General features: G+C 44.8%; 1 protein-coding gene across 2 annotated transcripts in view; it reads left to right on the forward strand.

Moving 5' to 3' along the window:
* The first annotated feature begins 737 nt into the window (after window positions 1-737).
* FAM114A1 (family with sequence similarity 114 member A1) overlaps window positions 738-20,961 on the forward strand; it is a 58,824-nt gene continuing 38,600 nt past the window's right edge. For both annotated transcript variants that reach the window (XM_028507981.2, XM_036019840.1), the window contains exons 1-3: window positions 738-865; window positions 7,777-8,137; window positions 17,575-17,662. In XM_028507981.2, the coding sequence (XP_028363782.1) occupies window positions 7,790-8,137; window positions 17,575-17,662 (436 nt within the window). In that variant the 5' untranslated portion in view covers window positions 738-865; window positions 7,777-7,789. The remainder of the gene's footprint in view (window positions 866-7,776; window positions 8,138-17,574; window positions 17,663-20,961) is intronic.

The following is a 20,961-nucleotide window of genomic DNA, read 5'->3' on the forward strand; positions in this document are numbered from 1 at the left end:
ATATATGTGTATATTTTATAAGAACAGGCTTATACTATGTGCACACTCTTCTCAGCTTCCCCTGCCCTTGACTTAACATTCCAGTATGGCCTTCCTCCACGTCAATGAATTCGACCTGCAGACATAATTCGTAACGGCGACAGTATACCTGACTATTGGAAATTCATTTACTCCACCAGCCCTTTATTGTGGGACAGGCTGTTTCCGGTTTTCCCTGGCATAAACAACTACAATAAACGTATTTGCGTATTTGACTCTTAGGACAAACTCACAGATGTGGAATTCCTGGGCCAAAGCTAACATTTTTGAATTTTGACCCACATTTCCGAATAGACCTTCTAGAAAGTGCTTTTGTTTGTTCGGTCCCTCGGTTTTAAAATCAGATCCCCCTCCCACAAACGGAGTAAGAGAAAGCTGTTGAACGCACAATCAGCCGATCGATCGCAAGCTCTTGCTGAACCTCAGGCCCCCCCTTACCAGTATAACTCTGAGGACTTTTCAGGGTACTTTTAAAAAGGAAGAAAAGGGATCCGGCGAGTCCCGAGACCAGTTCTGCATGGGGCGGACGCCCCTCCGGCTCTCGCTACAGGCACAAAGCTAGAAAAGCAAAGTTTCTCAGGGAGGGTCAAAAGCGCAGCCGGGACCCTCCCAGGCTGGGGAAAAGGGGTGCCGAAGCGCCCCAGCTGCACTCTGGGGCTGGGGCGGGGAGCACGCGGGGCAGGCCCGACCTTGGGCCAGCCGGAGGCGGGGCGCTCGCCGCGAGTCCCCCTCCAGGCCCGCCCTCCGGCCGCGTCCCCGCTGGCCCTGCCGACGTGGCGGGGCGGGACCGGCCCGGAGCTCCAGCGCGCACCCGCCAGCCTGAGCGGTAAGATCCCCGGGCACCCTCTCCCAGTCCCCTTCTCCCGGGCTGCGGGGACAAGGGGTGGTGGGGAAACCCGCTGTCCCTCCTGGGTCTGGTCCCCTCTTCCCGCCCACTGCGTTAGTGAGAAACCATCGGCAAGGACTTGTCACCGGGCGCGGGACCCGGGAGGATCCGGCTAGGGGGTGAAGGTCCAGGGAGGCGCGGCCGGCGCTGCCGAGGGCCCTGCGTGGGTGCGGGCGTGTGAGTGTGTGTGTGTGAGTGTGTGTCGCTCCGGGTCCACGCTCATGCACACACCCACACGCCCGCTCTCCGGCTCTGCACCCTCGGCCGGCAGTAACCTCCGCGGAGCCTGCCATGAGCACCCCGCACCAAGCGCATCTGAAAAAGTTTCCCGGGAGTCCCAGGTCGGAGCCAGAGGCAGGCTGCAGGGTCCAGGCAGCGGAGGGCACAGAGGGTCCTCTAACAGAGATCCTGGTAAGGTAGGGGCCTCCATCCTGGGGTTCTCCTGCCTTTGGACGTGGGAAACCGAGTGCGGGCCTTGACCTCCCACTCTCATCCGAGCTCATCATCCCTCCCCCTGCAGATCCACGCCCTCCCTTCCACCCGGGCCTACATCCTAAGCTGGCACCACCTTGATGCACAGCCCCGGGGGTTGACTACTACTCCCTAGCCCAGCCCCGCCCCGCCCAGCCCAGCCCCGCCCCACCCACCCAGTCTTCTGGCCTTCTCCCCTGATGAGTATTTCTAGCTCTCTCAGGTCGGGCACCTGAACCTCACTGACTTTTCCAAGAGTAGGAAGACATCTCTGTGTGGGCCGTGAGGGCGCTGACTGTGCCCTACTGTATCCCACATCCTGAGGGATACGAACAGGCAACTTTTAAAGTCAATGTCTCTTGAGCTCCAGGAGACCTCAGCCCCCAGGGGGAAACTGGGGATGAGATTGCCTTCCTCCTCACAGGCCTCTTTCTGCCCTCTTTTCTTCCCCGTGGCCCTTTCCTGCCTCACGGATGTTCATTCCATGCTCTTTCCTTCCTTTCCTCCATCAAAATCTGAGCTCAGGAAAGAATCTGATAACCTCCTCGCACTGCAAACTTTAAGCAAAGGAATGAACCTCTCAGGGTGGAATTTGAGGCGCAAGTGAGCCAGTGCAGAAGGAATTTGAGGGTGGGAGGGGGCCTCCCTGAATCTTGTGGATTCAGTCTATATAAGTAGTCTCTTATTGTATTTATAAGACCAACTTAAACTGAACATTGTTTCTCTTTAATCAATACCGAACAGTATATTTCAGTTCACTAACCATTTGAGGGGAATTCACCCAGCTGGGTGCTTGTTGGTCACAGTCCCAGAGGAGACCATGACATAGAAACAAACACTCCTTATAAATGCAATAGAAGTATCTCAAATGTATTGCAAAAACATAGATGAGGCAGCAATTAATTTGGAAGGAGAAGGGCAAATTAAGGACGATTTCAGAGTAAAAGATGACATTAGGCATTGAGAAACAAACAGGAGTTTGACAGGCATTTGGAGGCAGGGCAGCTGGGTAGAGAGGAAGCAGCATAGGCAAAGGCAGGGAGGTGCGGGCTCCTCTGATGGAAAGTCAGGTGAGGCAAGCGTGTAGGGTGTGACAAGAGATGCAGGAGCAGAGCAAGACTGGAGTTGGATTATGAGGGGCCACAGATGCTGTGCAAAGGTGTTTAGACCTAATGCTTTCTAAGCAGGAAAACAAAGAGTTGTCATCTGTTTCAGAAAAATAACTGGCAGCCACATGGAGGCTACACAGGAGTAAAAAGGGACTGGGACCTTAACATGTGTCCTTGTCATAGGAAGTCTTTCCTTTTTTTTAAAAAAAAAAGATGTATTTATTTTATTTTTAGAGAGAGGGGAAGGGAGGAAGAAAGAGGGAGAGAAACATCATGGTATGGTCACGTCTCACATGGCCCCCACTGGGGACCAGGCCCACAACCCAGGCATGTGCCCTGACTGGGAATTGAACCAGCGACCCTTTGGTCTGCAGCCCACGCTCAATCCACTGAGCTACACCAGCCAGGGCAGGAAGCCTTTCTTACAAACCGATTCAGAAGCTCTCATCCAGAGTGTTTGTCCCCCGTCCTTTAATGACCAGCACTTTTTTAAATTAGGGAAAGTGATTCCACACAGGGCATTGTGTTACCAAATTCTTATTTTGCCAAATGAAGCCACTAAAAAAAAAATCCATCCACTATACCACGATTTCATAAGAATGACAGATATTTTAATACCAAGAAAAGCATGAAGGCTAACCTTGCAAGATGAAGGCAGTCCTTTACATTTAATAAATTTAGATTGATGAAAAACTTGCCATCTTGTCCTCCTTTTTCTGCCATTCATGGACCGTCCCAGTGCTGCAGGATGGTGTTCGAGAACTAAGCGTTCAGATCGTCTGGTCCACCCTCGGTTTACAGGGAAGGAAACGAGGAAGCCCAGCATAAACGAGTGAGCTGTGTGCAGGCAGAGGGACGGTGGGTTGGAGTGCAACTCCTTCCGCCTCGGAATCCCACCCTCCCCACCCTCACTGTTCCTGCACGTGGCCTCCTGGCCAGGCCACGCAGGCGTCCATCCCGAATCTCTAGAATTCACTTCTGAGGCTGGACATTTGCTCTACTCTTATCCCGTCATGCCTAAATAACCGTATCAAAGCTATTTTCAAGGTTCTCCCTTACACGAGGTTGGGCCAGTTCATCTCTTCCTTATTTGATAGGCTGTTTTGCATCATCACTTAACTAGCTTGTGTTAGCTGAAATCATTCCCTGCACCTTCGCTGATCAGGAATAAAATATAATCAGATTATTCACTTCCTGAAGGAGAGTAATCATGTCTTCTCTTTTAATGTTATTTTTGGAACTATGATGCTGCCGCTCCAATATCTAGCATAGTTCCGAGAGCATTTTAGGTATGATTGAATTTATTCACGAGAAAAGCTGACTTCTTCCCAGCCCACAAAGGCTTCTTTATATGCCGCCCCTCCTCTCCTTGCAGTTTACTGAAGAAGCCCCCTTGTTTCTGTGGGTTGAGCCTCCCTAGCATCAAAGAGCCACAGACTTAGCCGCCGTGATCAACGTTCTAAACGATAAATTGGGAGGAATGTCGAAGCCTGACAGCCCTTGGGGCACCCAGGGAAAGATGGGGGCTGTCCCAGGAAACAGCGTGGGGCGCGGCTGTGGTCCTGGCGGACTCCGTCAGTAACTGCGCGCAACAGCTGCGTGTGTAGAACACACAGTTTCTGATGATCACAGACAAAAGGGCACAAAGTGATTCTCTGTGGTCATAGTAGCATCCACCATAGGTAAAGGTTTACCAGAACAAACACAAAAGACCCCTCTCGTTTTGGTTTAGGGGAAAAGGTACGCCTGTAACAGGTGAAAGGAAATAGATCAGAGATATGTATGATTGGAAGTTAAAGTAGGGCTGCATAGGGTAGTTACCATTTTTACTATATAAACAGATGTAAGAAATATAGTCTTTCTGAAATTTATAAGTTGTCCATAAGTACTTTTTAACAGTATCAGTTCGATACCGCCGAGCTGACTCCTTGGGTATTCTGAAGGGAATGGCTTCGTGTTGTGGGTTGAATGCAGAACAAACGCAGGGAAGAGAGGTTTTGTTAGAGCAATTTTTCTAGAATTGAGGTGAACTGACCTAAGGCAATTTGGCCATTAGAGACGGGTGAGGGCTGTAGGTTTCCTTCCGTGCAGCCTCCCTACCAGGAGTGCGGTTACCATGAAGCTCTCAGAAAGAGTTCCGCCGCTCACTCGCAAATATACTAGCAACTGGGTTCTGTTACACAGCCTTTCCTGTAAGCTTGGTGAAGTCCTAGCTCTGTGCTCTCAGGCCTCTGGGGAGGACTCAGGTGACCTTCTCACCCGCTTCAGGTTCTGGTGTTCCCCCGCAATCAGCCAGAGAACTAGAAAAATTCTGCTCCATAGGCCAGTAAGCTGCTGGGCTCAATAAACCCTTATGCCCTGGTAATGGCAGGGCAAAAAAGAACCTGTACATTATTTTTGCAGTCCACATATCTTCAGCCCCATTTCTATTTCATCAGTGAGAATGATTTCTGTTATTCCTTATGGTAATTAGCGCGCCGTGGAGTACCTACCTGAGAAGGTGAAAGTTAGACCCACTCAAGAGGTGAGCTCTCAGTTACAGATACTGAAATGCTAACTAAAGACCTCTGGAGAGCATGTGTCTGAACAGGGCACTTTAGATGTTAACCAACCATTCCAGGGCATAAATGACAACCCACACACGTCACCGGGTGCCGTGTTATCTTATAAAGAAATAAATATGCAGTGTCTATGACCAGCTATTGATGAACCCAAAATGGGGATAAAAGTGATGTCTCAGCCTCCTGTACTCACGGACCCATTCTCCTCACGGCCCCGCCCCTCCGACCGGGTTGAGGTCAGGGTTAACGAGGAGGACGGAGAGCGCTTTGGGCTGTGGCAGTCAAGCAGGATCCTAGGCTGTGAGCCAGCAAACATTTTCTACAAAGGGCCAGAGAGTAAATGTTTTAGGCTTTGTGACTTTGTGGACCGTGTGGTCTCTGTCACAATTACTCAAGCCATAGACAATGTATAAACAAATGAGGATGTCTGTATTCCAATAAAACTTCAGGCCACAGTTTGCCAACCTCCTTCCTAAGCCAATCCTGACAAGGCTCTCCCAAAGATTTTGTAAGTTTCCAGATGACAATAGCTTTTCAAGTGCCTTCCCTCCATCCCACTCCCCTCCCACGAACCACAGTGAGTACCCTTTTCTGTACAGTGGCCTTGGGTCATTCTTTACTGTTTCAACCAGGCACTGACCTACTCATTGACAGAATCCTACCCTCACTCTCCGCCACAACCTAGGGTATCCTGGGCAACTGGGGAAATGTGGGTGCTGTCAAATGGAACACAAAAATTAAGAGGAAGATCCACTTCATGGTAAGACCACAGGTTTCTTTTGGACAAGAAGAGATTTCCAACTGGCCATTAGAACTACTCGAGAGGTAGAATTTCTTTCTCGCAGCAGTACTAAGATATTATTACACTATATATTATATATATTCTTAGTAAACCAAGATGTAATTCATATACTGCAAAATTTACTCTGTCAAAGCGCACAGTGCAGTGGTTTTTAATATATTCACACTCTTGTACAGCCATTATCACGATCTAATTTTAGAACATTTCCATCACCTGTGAAAGAAAGCTGTGCCATTAGCAGTCACTCCTCATTCCCCCTCCCTCCAGCCTCTGGAAACCACTCATTTCCTTTCTATCTCTGTGGACTGGGGGTAGACGTTTGAGACTCACAACACCAAAGTGGTGTGTAAAACAGAAAGGAATGTGACTCACCAAGGGGGAGAATGTAGCAGGAAAAGGAAATAGCCAGACAACAGCTATTTGAGGGGATGGCAGGGTTGGCTTGTGCGCTTGAGTTCTTTCTAAGCCTCCACCACCAGGTGGCTGGTATGTTAAATGGCTTCTTTCATTCCGTGGCTTTAGCAGCAACCTGAGATTTGACCAACTAGTAAACACCGAAGTCAACAAAACTACCCATTGACTTGCCCAAGATTTGGCTTTTTGTGTAGTGAGAACACCCTGCATTTTATCCAAAAAAATTATCATCTTGAACTAGCCTTCTAGATCTCTGCTATCCAGTGTGTAGCCACTAGCCATATATGCCTATGTAAAATTAAAATTTGTATTATTTAAAATTACACTAAAGAAATTTAATGTGGCTCTAGCCACATTCCACATGCTCAATAGCCACATGTGGCTATTAGCTACCACAGTGGACAGTGCAGATATAAAACAGTTTCATCATCACAGAAAGTTTTATTGAGCAGTACTGTTTTACAAGATAACGAGTTTTCTGTGTTGTAGGTTGTTTTGTAATGACTGCATTCCTCATTTGGCTTAACATATCACTTCTTCCCATTCACTCTTGTGTATCCCCGTCTAAACTATTGTCCAAACAGCGCCCAGGCCTTCACCAGCTGGTACTTGACAAAGCACATTTATGTGTTTATATGTCTCCTTCTCAATGTGAATCTGACGACACAGCAGAGCTAAATGTCAAGTATTTTTTATAAGCTTTTGGGTGTTTTCTATGCTTATGCTCATTATTGCTACAAATAAAATCAATGAAGTCACACTAAATAAATAATTTTCACAGATCCAAATAATACTCCTAGTTACCATATGCATATCCATGCATACCAAACAAGAGATCCATGAAAGGTAAAAGATAGCACTGTAGGTTGTATTAGTTTCCTATTGCTGCTGTAACAAATTACAGCAGCCGTAGTGGCTTATAACCACATAGATTTATTCTCTTATAGCTCTGGAGGCCAGAAGTCCAAAATCAGCTTCACTGGGCTAGTGCCAAGTTGTTAATAGGGCTGGTTCCTTCTGGAGTCTCTGAGAGGAGAGTGATTTCCTTGACCTTCCCAGCTTCTAGTGGTCACTCGAATTCCTTGGCTTGTGGCCCCCTCCTTTGTTTTCAAAGCACGGCTCTCCAGTCTCTGCTCCTGTCAGCACACCGCCTTTTCCTTTTTGTAGTCAAGTCTCCCTCTGCTTCTCTCTAATAAGGACACTTGGGACTGCCTTTAGGACTCACCTAGATAATCCAAGATACTCTTCCCAATACAACGTCCTTAATTGGGTCACACCTGCCAAGTCTCTTTTGCCATACAAGGTAAAATTCACAGATTCCAGGGATTAGGACCTGGGTGTCTTTGGGATATTGATTCAGTCTACCCCAAGGTGACATCAAGTTTCTTATTGGTTGAAGAAGGTTTATTAGTAATTTAATTATTCATGGCTTCGAATTAAAGTTTGACAATTCAGATTAAAGCAGAAAGTTTTTCTTTGTGATCATGTTGACAGATAATAAGAAAAAATGTCTGATGATGCTGGTGACACGGTAGCCACTGGAGACAAAGCAGAAATTACCGAGATGCCCAACAGTGATTCTTTACCCAAGGATGCAGAGGCACACTGTGATTCAGCGACAATTTCAAATGAGCCGACCCTGGCTGACCCTGGAGGCGAGGTGCATGAAAATGCAGCCATTCAGGGTGCAGAGACTGCTGACGCTGGGCACCCGGAGCAGCCCAAAGACACCAGTGCCGTGGACCCCCCACACAATGGAGAAGTGGCTGAGGATGTGCTCGCCGAATGCATCGACGCCGTCAGCCTCGAGGCAGAACTTGGATCCGAAATACCCCTGAAAGAACAGAATAATCCGGTAGGAGTGGTTTCTCTGATTCAGTTCAACCTAAGTTCTTACTGACACCTACCATGGGCACGGATCTATGCCAATCTCTGTGGGTGGCGTTGGGGGTTCAGAACATACTGTGATATCACCTCTGTCATCAAAACTGTGTTGTGTTGTGAGAAAAGAAATATTTGAGAATATTTGGTCATTATATATTTGCATTTTTAAAATATTTTTTATATTTGCATTTTAAAAAAGGTTTTTTAAAATTTATTTTTAGAGAGGGGGAAGGAAGGGAGAAAGAAAGGGAGAGAAACATCAATGTGTGGTTGCCTCTTGAGCGACCCCCACTGGCAACTTGGCCCTCAAGCCAGGCATGTGCCCTGACTGGGAATCAAACTGGCAACCAGTTCGGTTCGCAGGCCAGCACTCAACCCACTGAGCCACACCAGCCAGGGAGGGCATATATTTGCATTTCGATAATGGTATTATTAATAATAATAATAATAACAGCCACCAATAACTGGATACATCCTGTGTGCCAGGCACTCTGCTAGCCACTTTGTATGTCATGTAATTCACTCCGTATAACAGTTCTTGGGTGTTTTAAGGTGGATGTTATTAACTTCAATTTATAAACAAAGCAACCTGGCTTAGAGATCTTAAACAACCCAGTAAGATATTAAGCTACTCAGTAGTAAAGTGGGAAATATTGTAATATTGAACATGAGTCCAAATTATTAATGAGCCTGATTCTACCCAAACCACGTCAATGTTGCTTTAATGTCACTTAAATTTTAATGCATATTTACAAATCCACTGTGGAGATCTTAGACATTCGGATCACGTTCAGACATTCAGATCCTCATACACCTTCCCGCCTTCCAGGGGGCCAGAGGCAGAGCGTGTTCGCATGGTCACGGCCGGTTTCCTTCAGTGCCTGCGCCTGTCTCTCTGGGCCACTGTCTCCCAATTGGTACCTTGTGCCCACCAACACAACCACTGAGCTGGGTTCCATTGGCATCTTCACCTCCATCTGTGTGGGGATGGGGCGGGGGAGGCAACGAGCCTGCAAGGAGGAGGATGGCTGCTCGCCTCTAATCCTGCCTTCTGGAGTGATGGGGGAGCGGACCCCTGCCCTGCTTGTCCTGAGCTGTGCCACCTCAGATCACCTCTTTTCAAAAAAATTTTTTGAAAAAGTTCTGCCCCTTTTCCCGCCGATTACTCTCCCCTGCCCTGCCCATCCCCCCTCTCCCACAGTCCTCCCCCTCCCCTGACCACCACTATCCTTGTTCATGGGTCTTTATACGTGTTCCATCACTTGACTCTTCTCCTTGTTTCCCCCGTGGTCCCCCTCCCTACCTCCCTCTGGTCACTCTCAGTTTGTTCTTTATTTCTGTGTCTCTGGTTCTATTTTGCTAGCTTGTTTGTTTTGTTGATTAGGTTCCATTTAACTTAATTAGGTTCTGCCTGGCTTATTTCTTTTAATATAATACTCTCCAGTTCTATCCACTCTGTCACAAAGGGTAGGAGTTCCTTCTTTCTTTCTGCTGCATAGTATTCCATCGTGTAAATATACCACAGTTTTTCAATCCACTCATTTACTGATGGGCACTTAGATTGCTTCCAGCACTTGGCTATTGTAAATGCTGCTATGAACTTTGAGGTGCAAGGGTTGTTTCGAATTAGTGTTTCAGGATTCTTAGGGTATAATCCCAGCAGTGAAATTGCCAGGTCAGAAGGCAGTTTCCTTTTTAACTTTTTAGGAAATTCTGTACTGTTTTCGACAGTGGCTACACCAGTCTGCATTCCTACCAACAATGTACTAGGGTCCCCTTTTCTCCACAACCTCATCAGCACTTGTTTGTTGATTTGGTTATGATGGCCATTTTGACCTGTGTAAAGTGGTATCTCATTGTGGTTTTAATTTGCATCTCTCTAATGGCTAGTGACGTTGAGCATCCTTTCATATGTGTCTGGGCCCTCTGTATGTCCTCCTTGGAGAAGTGTCTGTTCAGGTCCTTTGCACATTTTTTAATTGGATTGTTTGTCTTCCTGGTATGGTGTCATGTGAATTCTTTATATATTTTGGAGATCAAACCCTTGTCCAAGGTATTATTGGCAAATTTTTTCCCAAACAGTTTGTTCCCTTTTCATTTTGCTAATGTTTTCTTTAGCCATGCAGAAGCTTTTTAATTTGATGAAGTCCCATTTGTTTATTCTTCCCTTTATATCCCTTGCTCTAGGGGACATATCGGTGAAAATATTGCTGCATGGAATACCCAAAATTCTCCTGCCTATGTTCTCCCCTAGGACTTTTATGGTGCCACAACTTACATTTAAGTCTTTCATCAATCTTGAGATTATTTCTGTGTATGGTGTAAGTTGGTGATCAAGTTTCATTTTTTGCGTGTAGCTTCCCAGATCTCCTGACACCATTTGTTGAAGAAGCTATTTTTACTCCATGTAATGTTCCTTCCCCCTTTGTCAAATATTAATTGACCATAGAGACATGGGTTTATTTCTGGGCTCTCTATTCTGTTCCATTGGTCTATGTGGACAGGACTGGACGGCACAGGACTGCACAGGACGGCACAGGACTGGAACAGTCCTGTGCCAGTACCAGACTGTTTTGATTACCATGGCCTTGCAATATAGTTTGATACCAGGTATTATGATCAGGTTACCTCTTTGAAGGGACCCTGCTGTGTGCCATGAGGGAGGGGAACTAAACAGGAAACCAGGATGGGGCAGAGGAGGGCTGGGCTTTCATTCTCCAACCTATCCACAAGTCTGTTAATTTGGGCAAGACACCTCATTTCTCTGTGCCTCAGTGTTTTCCTCTATTCAATGAAAAATTTGCATGTGAAGACTACTAACTCTTCTGACTAATGTTTTATGATTCTTTTATTAAAAATGTACTGCATTTTTAACTTTTTCTTTTTCAACTACAGTTTACATTCACTATTGTTTTGCAGTAGTTTCAGGCATACAGCACAGTGGTTGGACAGTCAGGTGCTTCCCCCAATGTTTTCCTTTCCCGCCTGGCACAGAATGTAGTTGTCACAGTATTACTGACTATATTCCCCATGCTGTACTTTACATCCCTGTGACTGTTCTGTACCTACCAATCTGTACTTCTCAATTCCTTCACCTTTTTCACCCAGTCCCCCGAAATTGGCTTCTTAGTTTCCTTAGAACTGTCCTAAGATGTGATGGGCTTTCTTGGGGAAGAGAGTGTTTTCCAGGACTGGAGATGTTTAAACAAAACCAAACAGTTATTTTGCAAGGATGTCAGCTGGGAGTTTAGATCAGATATGGTCAACGTACGCACAATTTTGTTTCTGAAGTCAGGGTTCACAGACCCTTTGAAGCTGTCCATGGACCCTACAAGGGATTAAGAACTCCCAGGCTAGAGGCTCTCAACCCTAACTGAACATTTCAACCCTGGGAAAGCTTTAAAAAAATACTAATGCCAGAGTCTGTATTAAGTTGGGTTCTCCAGAGAAATGGAACCAATAAGATACATATGTATGTCTCCTGTCCCTACGAATACCTATATACCTGACTCTGGAACCCATTTTCCCCTCCCCACTCTCTTTCTGTTGTGGGGAGCACTGGTTCCCAGTTTTATTATAAGTGCCACTGTTAGTAAATACCCTTGTCCATGAAAAAAATTGTGTCTTAGCCACACCATTCTGACATGGGATGACTTAAAAAAAACTACACAAGTTCCACTAATTCAAAATATATATGCTCTTGATGCCTGGGTTATACATTTCAATTGCAGACTTCTCATAATTGTAACAAGCTCACTGATAAAGACACCACAGTAAAAAGTCAGTATGCTCCTGTACACCTGCCTTCTTAAATTGTCTGAGCAAACCGAGTGGACCCTGCTTTTGAAAGCACTTTATAAATCTCCTCAATGCTACAAGGATGTGCTGAGGGGCAGGCAGACACTCCCCAGCTCTCCCCACGCAACAGTGGTAGCTTTCAAGGACTTTGACAAGGTGAGCATTTCCTCAGAGTAAAGTATCGCAGAAGCACCTGGATGGAAGTGCAAACATTGGCCACAGAGTTGGGACCGGACTCTGGATGTGTGAGTGCGGCGTTGCCCACAGGAGCTCAGGGGGCCGGGGTGTGGGAGGAACACCTGTGAGTGCGTTTGTTCTGAGAAAGGCAGAAAGCCGATACGGCTGCTTGGGAAGGATATCGCTTTCACCCAGGTCATGTTTAAACCCTTCTAGGCGCTTGCAAATTTAGTCTCTTTTTAAGAATTCCCAGAAAAGGTGATTCAACTACCTCTTTTGGTAACCTGTTCTTTTCTCTTGAGTGAATATGAGAAGTCAGTTTTGTGCCTCGTCTTCCAGCATTGCTCATTGGCTCCGTTTTAGTTGCCCTTTGTGGGACACTTGTAAGATGGCCTCTGGCAGCGATGAAAACGACTCTTCTCTGATCCAAAAAGAGGATGAACTCTACAAAAAATCTTGAATCAAAAGTTTATGCACAAGTTGACTATTTGGATCTTGAACACAGTTTCCCAAGGAAAGGCAGGTCCTATAGGAAACAGCCAAACTCAAAAGCCTATTTGATCCCAGCTATATTGGAGCTGAAAAGCATCTCATCACACCCTTTAAAAAACTTCTATGGGAAAATGCCTGCTCAAAAAAAAAAAGGAAAAAACCCTGGTAGAATGTTCTTTGAGAAAGTATAAACTTGTATCTTCTAGGACACACTAGGTTTGGTAATAATGTGCTTAAAGGTGTATATCTTTCTCTAAGTGGTTTGCATCTGTGTAGTAACTTTGTGTATGGGGCTCCCTAAAGCTCACATTATTCGCTTCGCCTTTGTCTGAGGCCGCACGGTGGCCATAACTTGGCAGGGAGGGTGGTGTGGCCAGGAGGGAACCTAGTGAAGAGGAACAGACCAGTGGTTCTGCCAGCTGAAGGGTCTCTGTTTTGAAGGGTCACACCATTCACAGTTTATGCCCTCAGTGAAGGTGTCTCATCCTTGCTGCTCCTTCTCTTTCCCATCCCTTCTGATGTACAGACAAGAAGCCACTGACTTGAGGCTTCCCACAGGAATCCACGGTACGGCATCCATGAGGCATGTTGGACTAGGTTCTCGAAGGCCTCGGCCAGTCCCACGACACCGTGTGCTGCACCCGGGTATCTGAGTGGTGCGGCTGTCTTCAGGATGCCCACAGGCTAGTTGGGGAAGGTGGTGCCATTTACAGCGATCGCAGCACGTCCTGTAGCACTAGGTAGCATAGCTAGATAGTAAAGGCACAAGGGAAACCTTAGGTGGAACATTTACTCTTAAGGAGCCAGGAAAGTTAGCCTCAATTCAGAGGTGGTTGTCTTGGGTGCTAATCAGGAGTAATATTTATTCCCAGAGATCTTATAGGACGGTATAATACACTAATCAAATGACCCCTAAAAGATCCCATCTAGATCAAACATCCCTAAATTCTGAACACCAAGAAATGTGCCCAAAGTAAGAAAAACGCCATCCCTACTGTTCAATGCCAATGCATAAGGACAATTATGAAGGTCAAGAATTCCAGAAATACTCTCAAAGGAAAACATAGACTACCACCAGATAAGTTCTCCACCTACAAAAGGAAGAGCAGAATGCTTAAGTTATAAAACTGCTATTGCCTTGGCCAGTGCGGCTCGGTTGGTTGGACCACCATCTAGGAGCCAAAAGCTTGCAGGTTTGATCCCCAGCCAGAGTGTGTATGGCAGGCAACCAGTTAATGTTTCTCTCTCATATTGATGTTTTTCTCTCCCAACCCTTCTCCTTTCCTCGGTCTTTGTTTAAAAAAAAGCAATGAAAAAATGTCCTCGGGTAAGAATAAAAAAATAATAAAAAGAAAAATAAAATTGCTGTTGAAAGAGGCAAAGAAGAGAGAACATAGGCCAAGACCTGCTGAGGGCAGATTTTCGCCTCTTCAGTGAGTGAGCAGAGTTTGCTCCAATTCATTTATTCCTCCTTTTCACCTGCTGTCCATGATGGCGCTCAGTTTTGGACTTGAGCAGCCAGGGGGATGGATGCTGGTGCCATTTGGCCCTGGAGGGCAGTGCTTCCTAAATCTGGGGGTGCACTGGAATCACCTGGGAAGTTTGTTACAGATGTTTAAATGACCTCCCGTTGAGTTTTGGATACTCCTCCTGATCACTCCAAATCTGGTCTGCTGTACCAGATGAGGCCGTTCTTCTGGGATTGTAGAAGGCGGGGGCAGGGAGTCTAGAGAGTCATCATATGATGACTTGTGTTCTCTGTAAAACAGGACGTGAAGCTCTATGATAAAGGAGGTGGGGGTTACATGGCATGAGGGCGAGAAAAAAGCTTTAAAATAACCATATTTACCAATAGAAGCTCTGAGTAGATCCATTCTGCCTACTTTATAGTCTCATAAGTATGTGGCATTAAAGCCATGTCAAGTGGAGACAGTACTCATAATGAGATAGATTTATAATCCATGCTGAACATTTAGTTTATATGGTTTTGGTATTAAGTGTGCACATGTAGTTATTTGAGTATTTGCCACTGATAAATACTCTTTGTAGCTGATCGGGAGGTCACAGCTCAATGTCAAAGGAGCTTGATTAATAAATCAACTGAAGCCACTTATTATACTGTGAAAAGTTCTAGATTCATTTCACACTTATTTCCATTTGCTACTCAATTATCAGCTGTCAGAACATATTAAGTATTGTAAATTTGAGTCAGAAGCTGCCACCCTTAAGTGTATTAACTCTTCTTAATCACATAGGTAGTGATTTTTCCTAATAAAGAATGATATTCATCATCAGCTTATATCTGTCTTCACGATGCTATAAAATTGCCATTGGCTTCCATTGCCAAAATGAAGTAAATCAACGTAGACACCAAAAAGGAAAGCTTCTAGTCATGAGTCATGAATATTATCGTATATGTTAACACGCTTCTTGTTGTTTCCAACAGAAAAAATGTCACCCAACTTTCAAAGCTTTTTACTTCCTAGTATTAAACATGTAATTTTATTATTATTATTATTACTAGTTAACATTTATGAAGCATTTATTAAGTGCCAGGTGCTATGCTCATGGCTTTGTAAGAATTATTTCTTTGAATACTCACAATAAACCTCTGAGGCTCTTGGTTCGTATCCTCCTATACCTTGTGTTCTGTAATGAAGGAAACAGTGGCTTCAAGGACTTGGATATCTTGTTGCCCAACATGACAGAGCCTGGAGTGGAACCTGAGCAGTTTAATTCTAAACCTTTTCTCTTCACCAGTAGCCTACACTGATGGATAGTGTTTCATGGGTACTAGGTGAATCATTTAGGAATGCATTTGGGTGCAAGTAACTAAAATTCAACGTATAGTAGTTTATAAGATAGCAATTTGGTTTTTTCTCCCTTCACAGAAAGAATGGAGAGAGGCAGGCACTCACGTTGGTTTAGTAGCTCAGGAGTGCCAGGACCAGTGTGTGGGATTCCCTGGCCTTTCTCTCACGGCGGCAAAAATGGCTGCTTCTCTTTCAAGCATTGTCTCCGCATTCAGGGCGGGAGGAAGGGAGGGGGAAAGAGCTGGCACTGGCCATAACTGTATAATTTGTTATGAAAAGCACAACTTTCCCAGTTATCGCTCATTAATTTAAAACTGTTTCACATGTCCACTCACATCTGTAAGTGTGATGGGCAGCAGGGAGCAGGGAGCTGGAGACCACTGATGGAGCAGCCTTGGGTCAAGGGTTATAGAGTCTTCAAACTTTGTAGGAATTTTTCACTTCTCTCTTAAGTACTTGCTTTCTTCTTCTTTTTAGAGCTATGAATTTTCAACTCCTAAGGTGTTCCTGCCTCCTTTTCTAGAATGCATTCCTAGAGAGTAAGAGAAAGCTGTGGTTTTGTCACAGGTGGGCATAGGTAACCAGGTTCTTAGTGATCGGGACAAAGAATTGAACTGAAGGCCCAGAGTTTATAGAAGAGAACATGGGAGCAGGCCAATTCCAAGCAGAGATTGACCTCGTGGGCTGGAGGGACTCTATTCTTATAGGGCGGATCCTTCCTGGCTAGTTTTGGTGGGCTTTTACTGAGTATGTACAAGTAGTTGTATTACTTTAAAGCTACTGCGCATGTGGTCTCCCATGATCCTCCCCTATTGGCCACCAGGGAAGAGGGTCCCACAATGCTCTAGAATTAATCCCCGTTTCTCCTGGGGTCACCTTGTACTAAGTTCACCTTTCCCTTTGCCAGAAAATTATAGCTCTTCATGTTAGAGATTGATGAAAAGGAAAGGAGCTAGTTATTCAAGTTATACAGTTTCACTAATTGGATCTGAATGCATCGGTTGCAAGTAACAGAAACTGCTGTACACTTAAGAAAACAGATGAGTTTCAGTTATTCACTCAACGAATAAATGTATTAAGTACTGATTATATGCCATGTGCTCTTCTTGGCTCTGGGGATACATCAGTGGAGAAGAGGAGGGAGAGAAACAGACAGACAGACACATACACACTCTGCAAGAATGTCGTGTAACCCAAGGATAGGCATGCAGCAGGGCCTGTTCCACCAAGAGGAATAGGACCCCGGGGGCTAGGAAGGTATGAAGAATTCAAACAGCTCCTCTGAATATATGTCCTTAACTCTGCTCACTCTGCTTCCTCTCAATTCTTAGTCTGCATGGTAGATGGAATACGGTCACCCTACACCACCTGAGTTTTCATCTTCTGTCCAAGCAACCAGCTCCAGCAACCCACCTCTCAGTCCCAATTCAAATACCTAAACAAAAGAATTTGAATCTACTAAGCCCACGGACAGAGAGAGATAGGGTTATAGAGGTCATTGTGAGTGGGGTGGGTTACAGAGGTCATTGTGAGTAGGGTGGGTTACAGAGGTCATTGTGAGTGGGGTGGGCACTTTGAAAGGCATCTACCTTAAAAGGCTACCCATTGCTGCCACCATCTCCAGGCTCCTTGAAGCTTTTGTAGATGCTTTGCCTATATCACTTGTGGCAAAGCTCCTCCTACCCCGCCAAGGGCCTGAAAGTCAACTCTACCTTGAGGGACACAGTTGTTTCATTCTATAAAAATGGCATGAGTCAAAGTTGTCTTGAACCTTCTCATACCACCCTTGTACCCTAATATATTAAATCATTTCCCCTCACATCCCTGTCCCTGTCTTCCAGATAATGGGAGGTCTTGGTTCACATAAAACTCCCTTCTTCTCACTTCAAGCCACGCCTTCAGAAGCCAACACCACTACTAACCAGTTTGGTTCCAAAGTGCACAGTGCAGTGTGGGTTGGTATATTCTTTTATGACCCTTATAAACTACAAGCCAGTGAGACAGGGTTGTTGGTGATTTAAAAAAACAAAATGAAACAAAACACTTCTCTTTGTGTCAAGCCAATGCATGTTTTTCCTTTCAGGGATAAACTGAATTGCTGACCTGTGGCTGATCTGTTTTCCTACAGGCTATGGATCTCCCTCCACACGGAGGGGCCTGGGCAGGCTGGGGCTCCTGGGGCAAATCTCTGCTGTCCTCCGCATCTGCCACAGTAGGTAAGCATCATGTCTTGCATTTGAATGGATGAAGTTCGGAAGCCTAACAGGATATGATAGTTCAGTCGTACCATGTGCTGACAGTATAACATTAGCTCATGAGATGATAAACACCTTTAGTGCTTATTGATCTAAGTACTTCATGTATGTTAATACATTTATTCCTCAAAATAACTCTGTAAGAAGGTACTCTTACTTTCTCCATTTGAGAGCAAAGGAAGCTGAATCACAAGGGCAAAGACCTTGCCCGAAGTCAGGAGCAGCTGAGTTGAGAACCAAGTAGGATGGCTTTTCATATAAAAGCCACTATGTTATATTGACTCTTCAAATATAAGGTTGGGGCTTTTGAAAATATATTGCTAAAGCTTTGTGCTTATCATTCCACTTGAATGTTTTAAAATCTACAACTAACTTATCCCCTAAAAGGGTCTATAAGAGGCACTTTGGAAGTGTCTGTAAAAGGCGCTTCATCGGCAGAGCACTGAGACACGAATACAAATAGAACAAGTGCGGGTAGGAAGGGTACTGAGCTCTGCGCAGTGGCTGACCCAGAAAAGCCTAAAGAGATCACTGCCGGTGAACGAGCATGACCGCCATGTGAGACACCACTGCCACCTTCCCTCCTATGTATGGTGGGTGGAGATATGGTTCCTCCAAGGTTGGATGACATTTGCACATTGGCCTATAAAATATCACAATGATGTTTGGTATATCCTCTTGCATTCATTTTGATTGCTAACAAATCACCACACATTTAGTAGCTTAAAACAACACACTGGGCCTCTGCTCAGTGCCTCACCAGGCAGAAGTCAAGGCATCAGCCCACTGCATTCCCACCTGTGTTCAGGGTCATCTTTTAAGGTGATATGGGCTGTTGCCAGAATTTAGTTCCTTACAATGGTAGGACTTATATTCCTGTGTTCTTGCTGGTCACTCTCAGCTCCTTGAAACTTCCCTCAGGTCCTTCTTTAAAGCCAGGAAGAGAATCCCCCTCTGACTCTAAAGCTCTCACTTTAGAAAGGGCCCCTGCATGTTGAAGACTCGCCTGATTAGTTCAGGCCCATCAAGGATGATCTTTCTTTTGGTGAACTCAGATCCAACTGATTAAGGACCTTAATTACATTTGTGAAATCCTTTCCCTTAGGCCATGTAACAGTACCTACTCATGGGGGTGACAACCCCATTATACTCACGCTCCTGCGCACACTCGAGGGAGCAAGAGGTGTTTTCACAGGGAGTGAACACCAGGAGGCGAGAATCTCGGGGGCCATCTCCCCACGCCGCCTACCCCACTGCCCTTGTCTGTTTGAAGTCCTCACCAAGTCTAGAAACTTAGTACCATTCTGTGGCTCTGGCTGCATGATGGAATTTTGAAGTGTTTCAGTTTTGGCATTTTTCTCTTGTTTGCACAGACAGTGTTCAAAGGACACTGGAAGGAAATCGAAGACATTTTGAAATGTTGAGGCTCATCCCAAGAGTCCCTTTGGACAAACAGGAGCCGTCTTTAGAAAAGTAGAGACTGAACTTGCTCATCCCCCCTGGTCACCATGACCCTGATGCACACAAAAGAATTGTAGCTGAATACCACCCATAAGTCGCTCCTGGCGCATATTTCAGACATTTCTGGTCCAGGTGTGCTGTGACTTTACACGATAATAGTAGCTTAAATAATACCAATATATACTTTAAATCTAGATAAGTATCTCTGTGGGTATTTAGTTCTCTGATAGAGAACTAAAACATGTAGCATAAGGGGAGGCTGAAGTCATGGCTTCCAAAGCTGGAAACAGGAAGTGGTGGGGGTCGGGAGTCAGACTCCCAAAATATAATAGGGATCACAAATGTGCCACAAAGGGAGAGGTGCCAATGCTGGGCTCACAGCCTGAAACGGGGTTGGAATAGGGTTCAGCCATCTGTGAACAGAGGCTGGAAAAAGTTATGGGTAACATCCTGGATTGTGTTCTATATTGAATTGAGAGAGGCGAGCTAGGCATGCCTTCCGTTATGTAGAGGCGTGATATCCACCAGGGCTTTGCAGCATTAATAGTTTAGTACCATAAGGCAAAGAAACTTATTGGAAAACAGAGCACTCAGAGCAGTAGACAAGCTCTTAAAAGTTTATAAATTGCCTATAGAAAATAAAGAAAGTAACCATGTATTCCACTGCAGTTGATTTCAGTAACCTCATGTTACCCCCAGGGTAATTCCAATTGCAGACAGGAGTGCAGAACACATGGTCTGTAACAGAGCACAGCTGTCAGTTCAGCACTAGAAACAGAAACCAATACTGCTCAGTGTTGAAAAACTGCCATCACAATAGTTACAACTGTTCAGAGTTGGCAGGAAAATACCATATTTAGCTGTGTATAATGCACTCCTGTGCATAATGTGCACACACATTTTAGTTCTAATTCCCATGTATAATGTGCATTGTAATTATATAATTATAATTATGTACTACCCATATAATTATATATGTATACACATAATTATACATGTTTATAATTATATATGTATAATATATACATATTATTGTACATAATATATGTACATATTGTACATATATTGTACACATATGTGTACATAATTGTACACATATACAATTATGCATATATGTATATATAATTATATGTATACATAATTACATGGGAATTAGTTTTACCCATGTATAATGTGCATCCTTATTTTTCCCTCAAACATTTGGGCAAAAAAGTGCACATTATACACAGCAATATACGGTAATTTAAAAATGGAAACACTTAGAAGGTGGTTCTGTCTTGGAAAGAGCACTGTACCGGGAGTCATAAGACCTGAGACCAGGTCCTGACTGCTACTAGCTTGTGGTCACAAACTGTCACTAACTGGATGCGTCCAGCACCTCACTTCTCTGAGACTCAGCTTCCTTATTTGAAAAAGTGGGGATGGGGGAATAAGACAAATTCTAAGATTCCTTCCAACTTCTGGAACCTGATGATTCCATATTCTGTAGCTACACATAGAAGGAGAAAGATACTTGCGAGTACTGTGCTAAGTGGAAAAATACAGACAATTGATTGACTTTTTGCTACTCTGCATTTTTCTATTTTGTCTTTGCCTCACAATGTTGACCCAAAAGTTAAAGGACAATGAGAAAAACTGACTTCCCAATGCTTATATAAAACCAAACATTTCTCAGCCAACAATTATTTTTAGAAAGGCCATAACTGTCACGTTAGTCCCCTCCGCAGCTGCACTGTCATCACATTCTAAGAAGACTTGATCACCTGTCACCCATGCCTTAGGACAAGTTCATAAAATTC

This window comes from Phyllostomus discolor, chromosome 1 (genome assembly GCF_004126475.2).
Source record: "Phyllostomus discolor isolate MPI-MPIP mPhyDis1 chromosome 1, mPhyDis1.pri.v3, whole genome shotgun sequence".
In the NCBI taxonomy this organism is placed as follows: Eukaryota; Metazoa; Chordata; class Mammalia; order Chiroptera; family Phyllostomidae; genus Phyllostomus; species Phyllostomus discolor.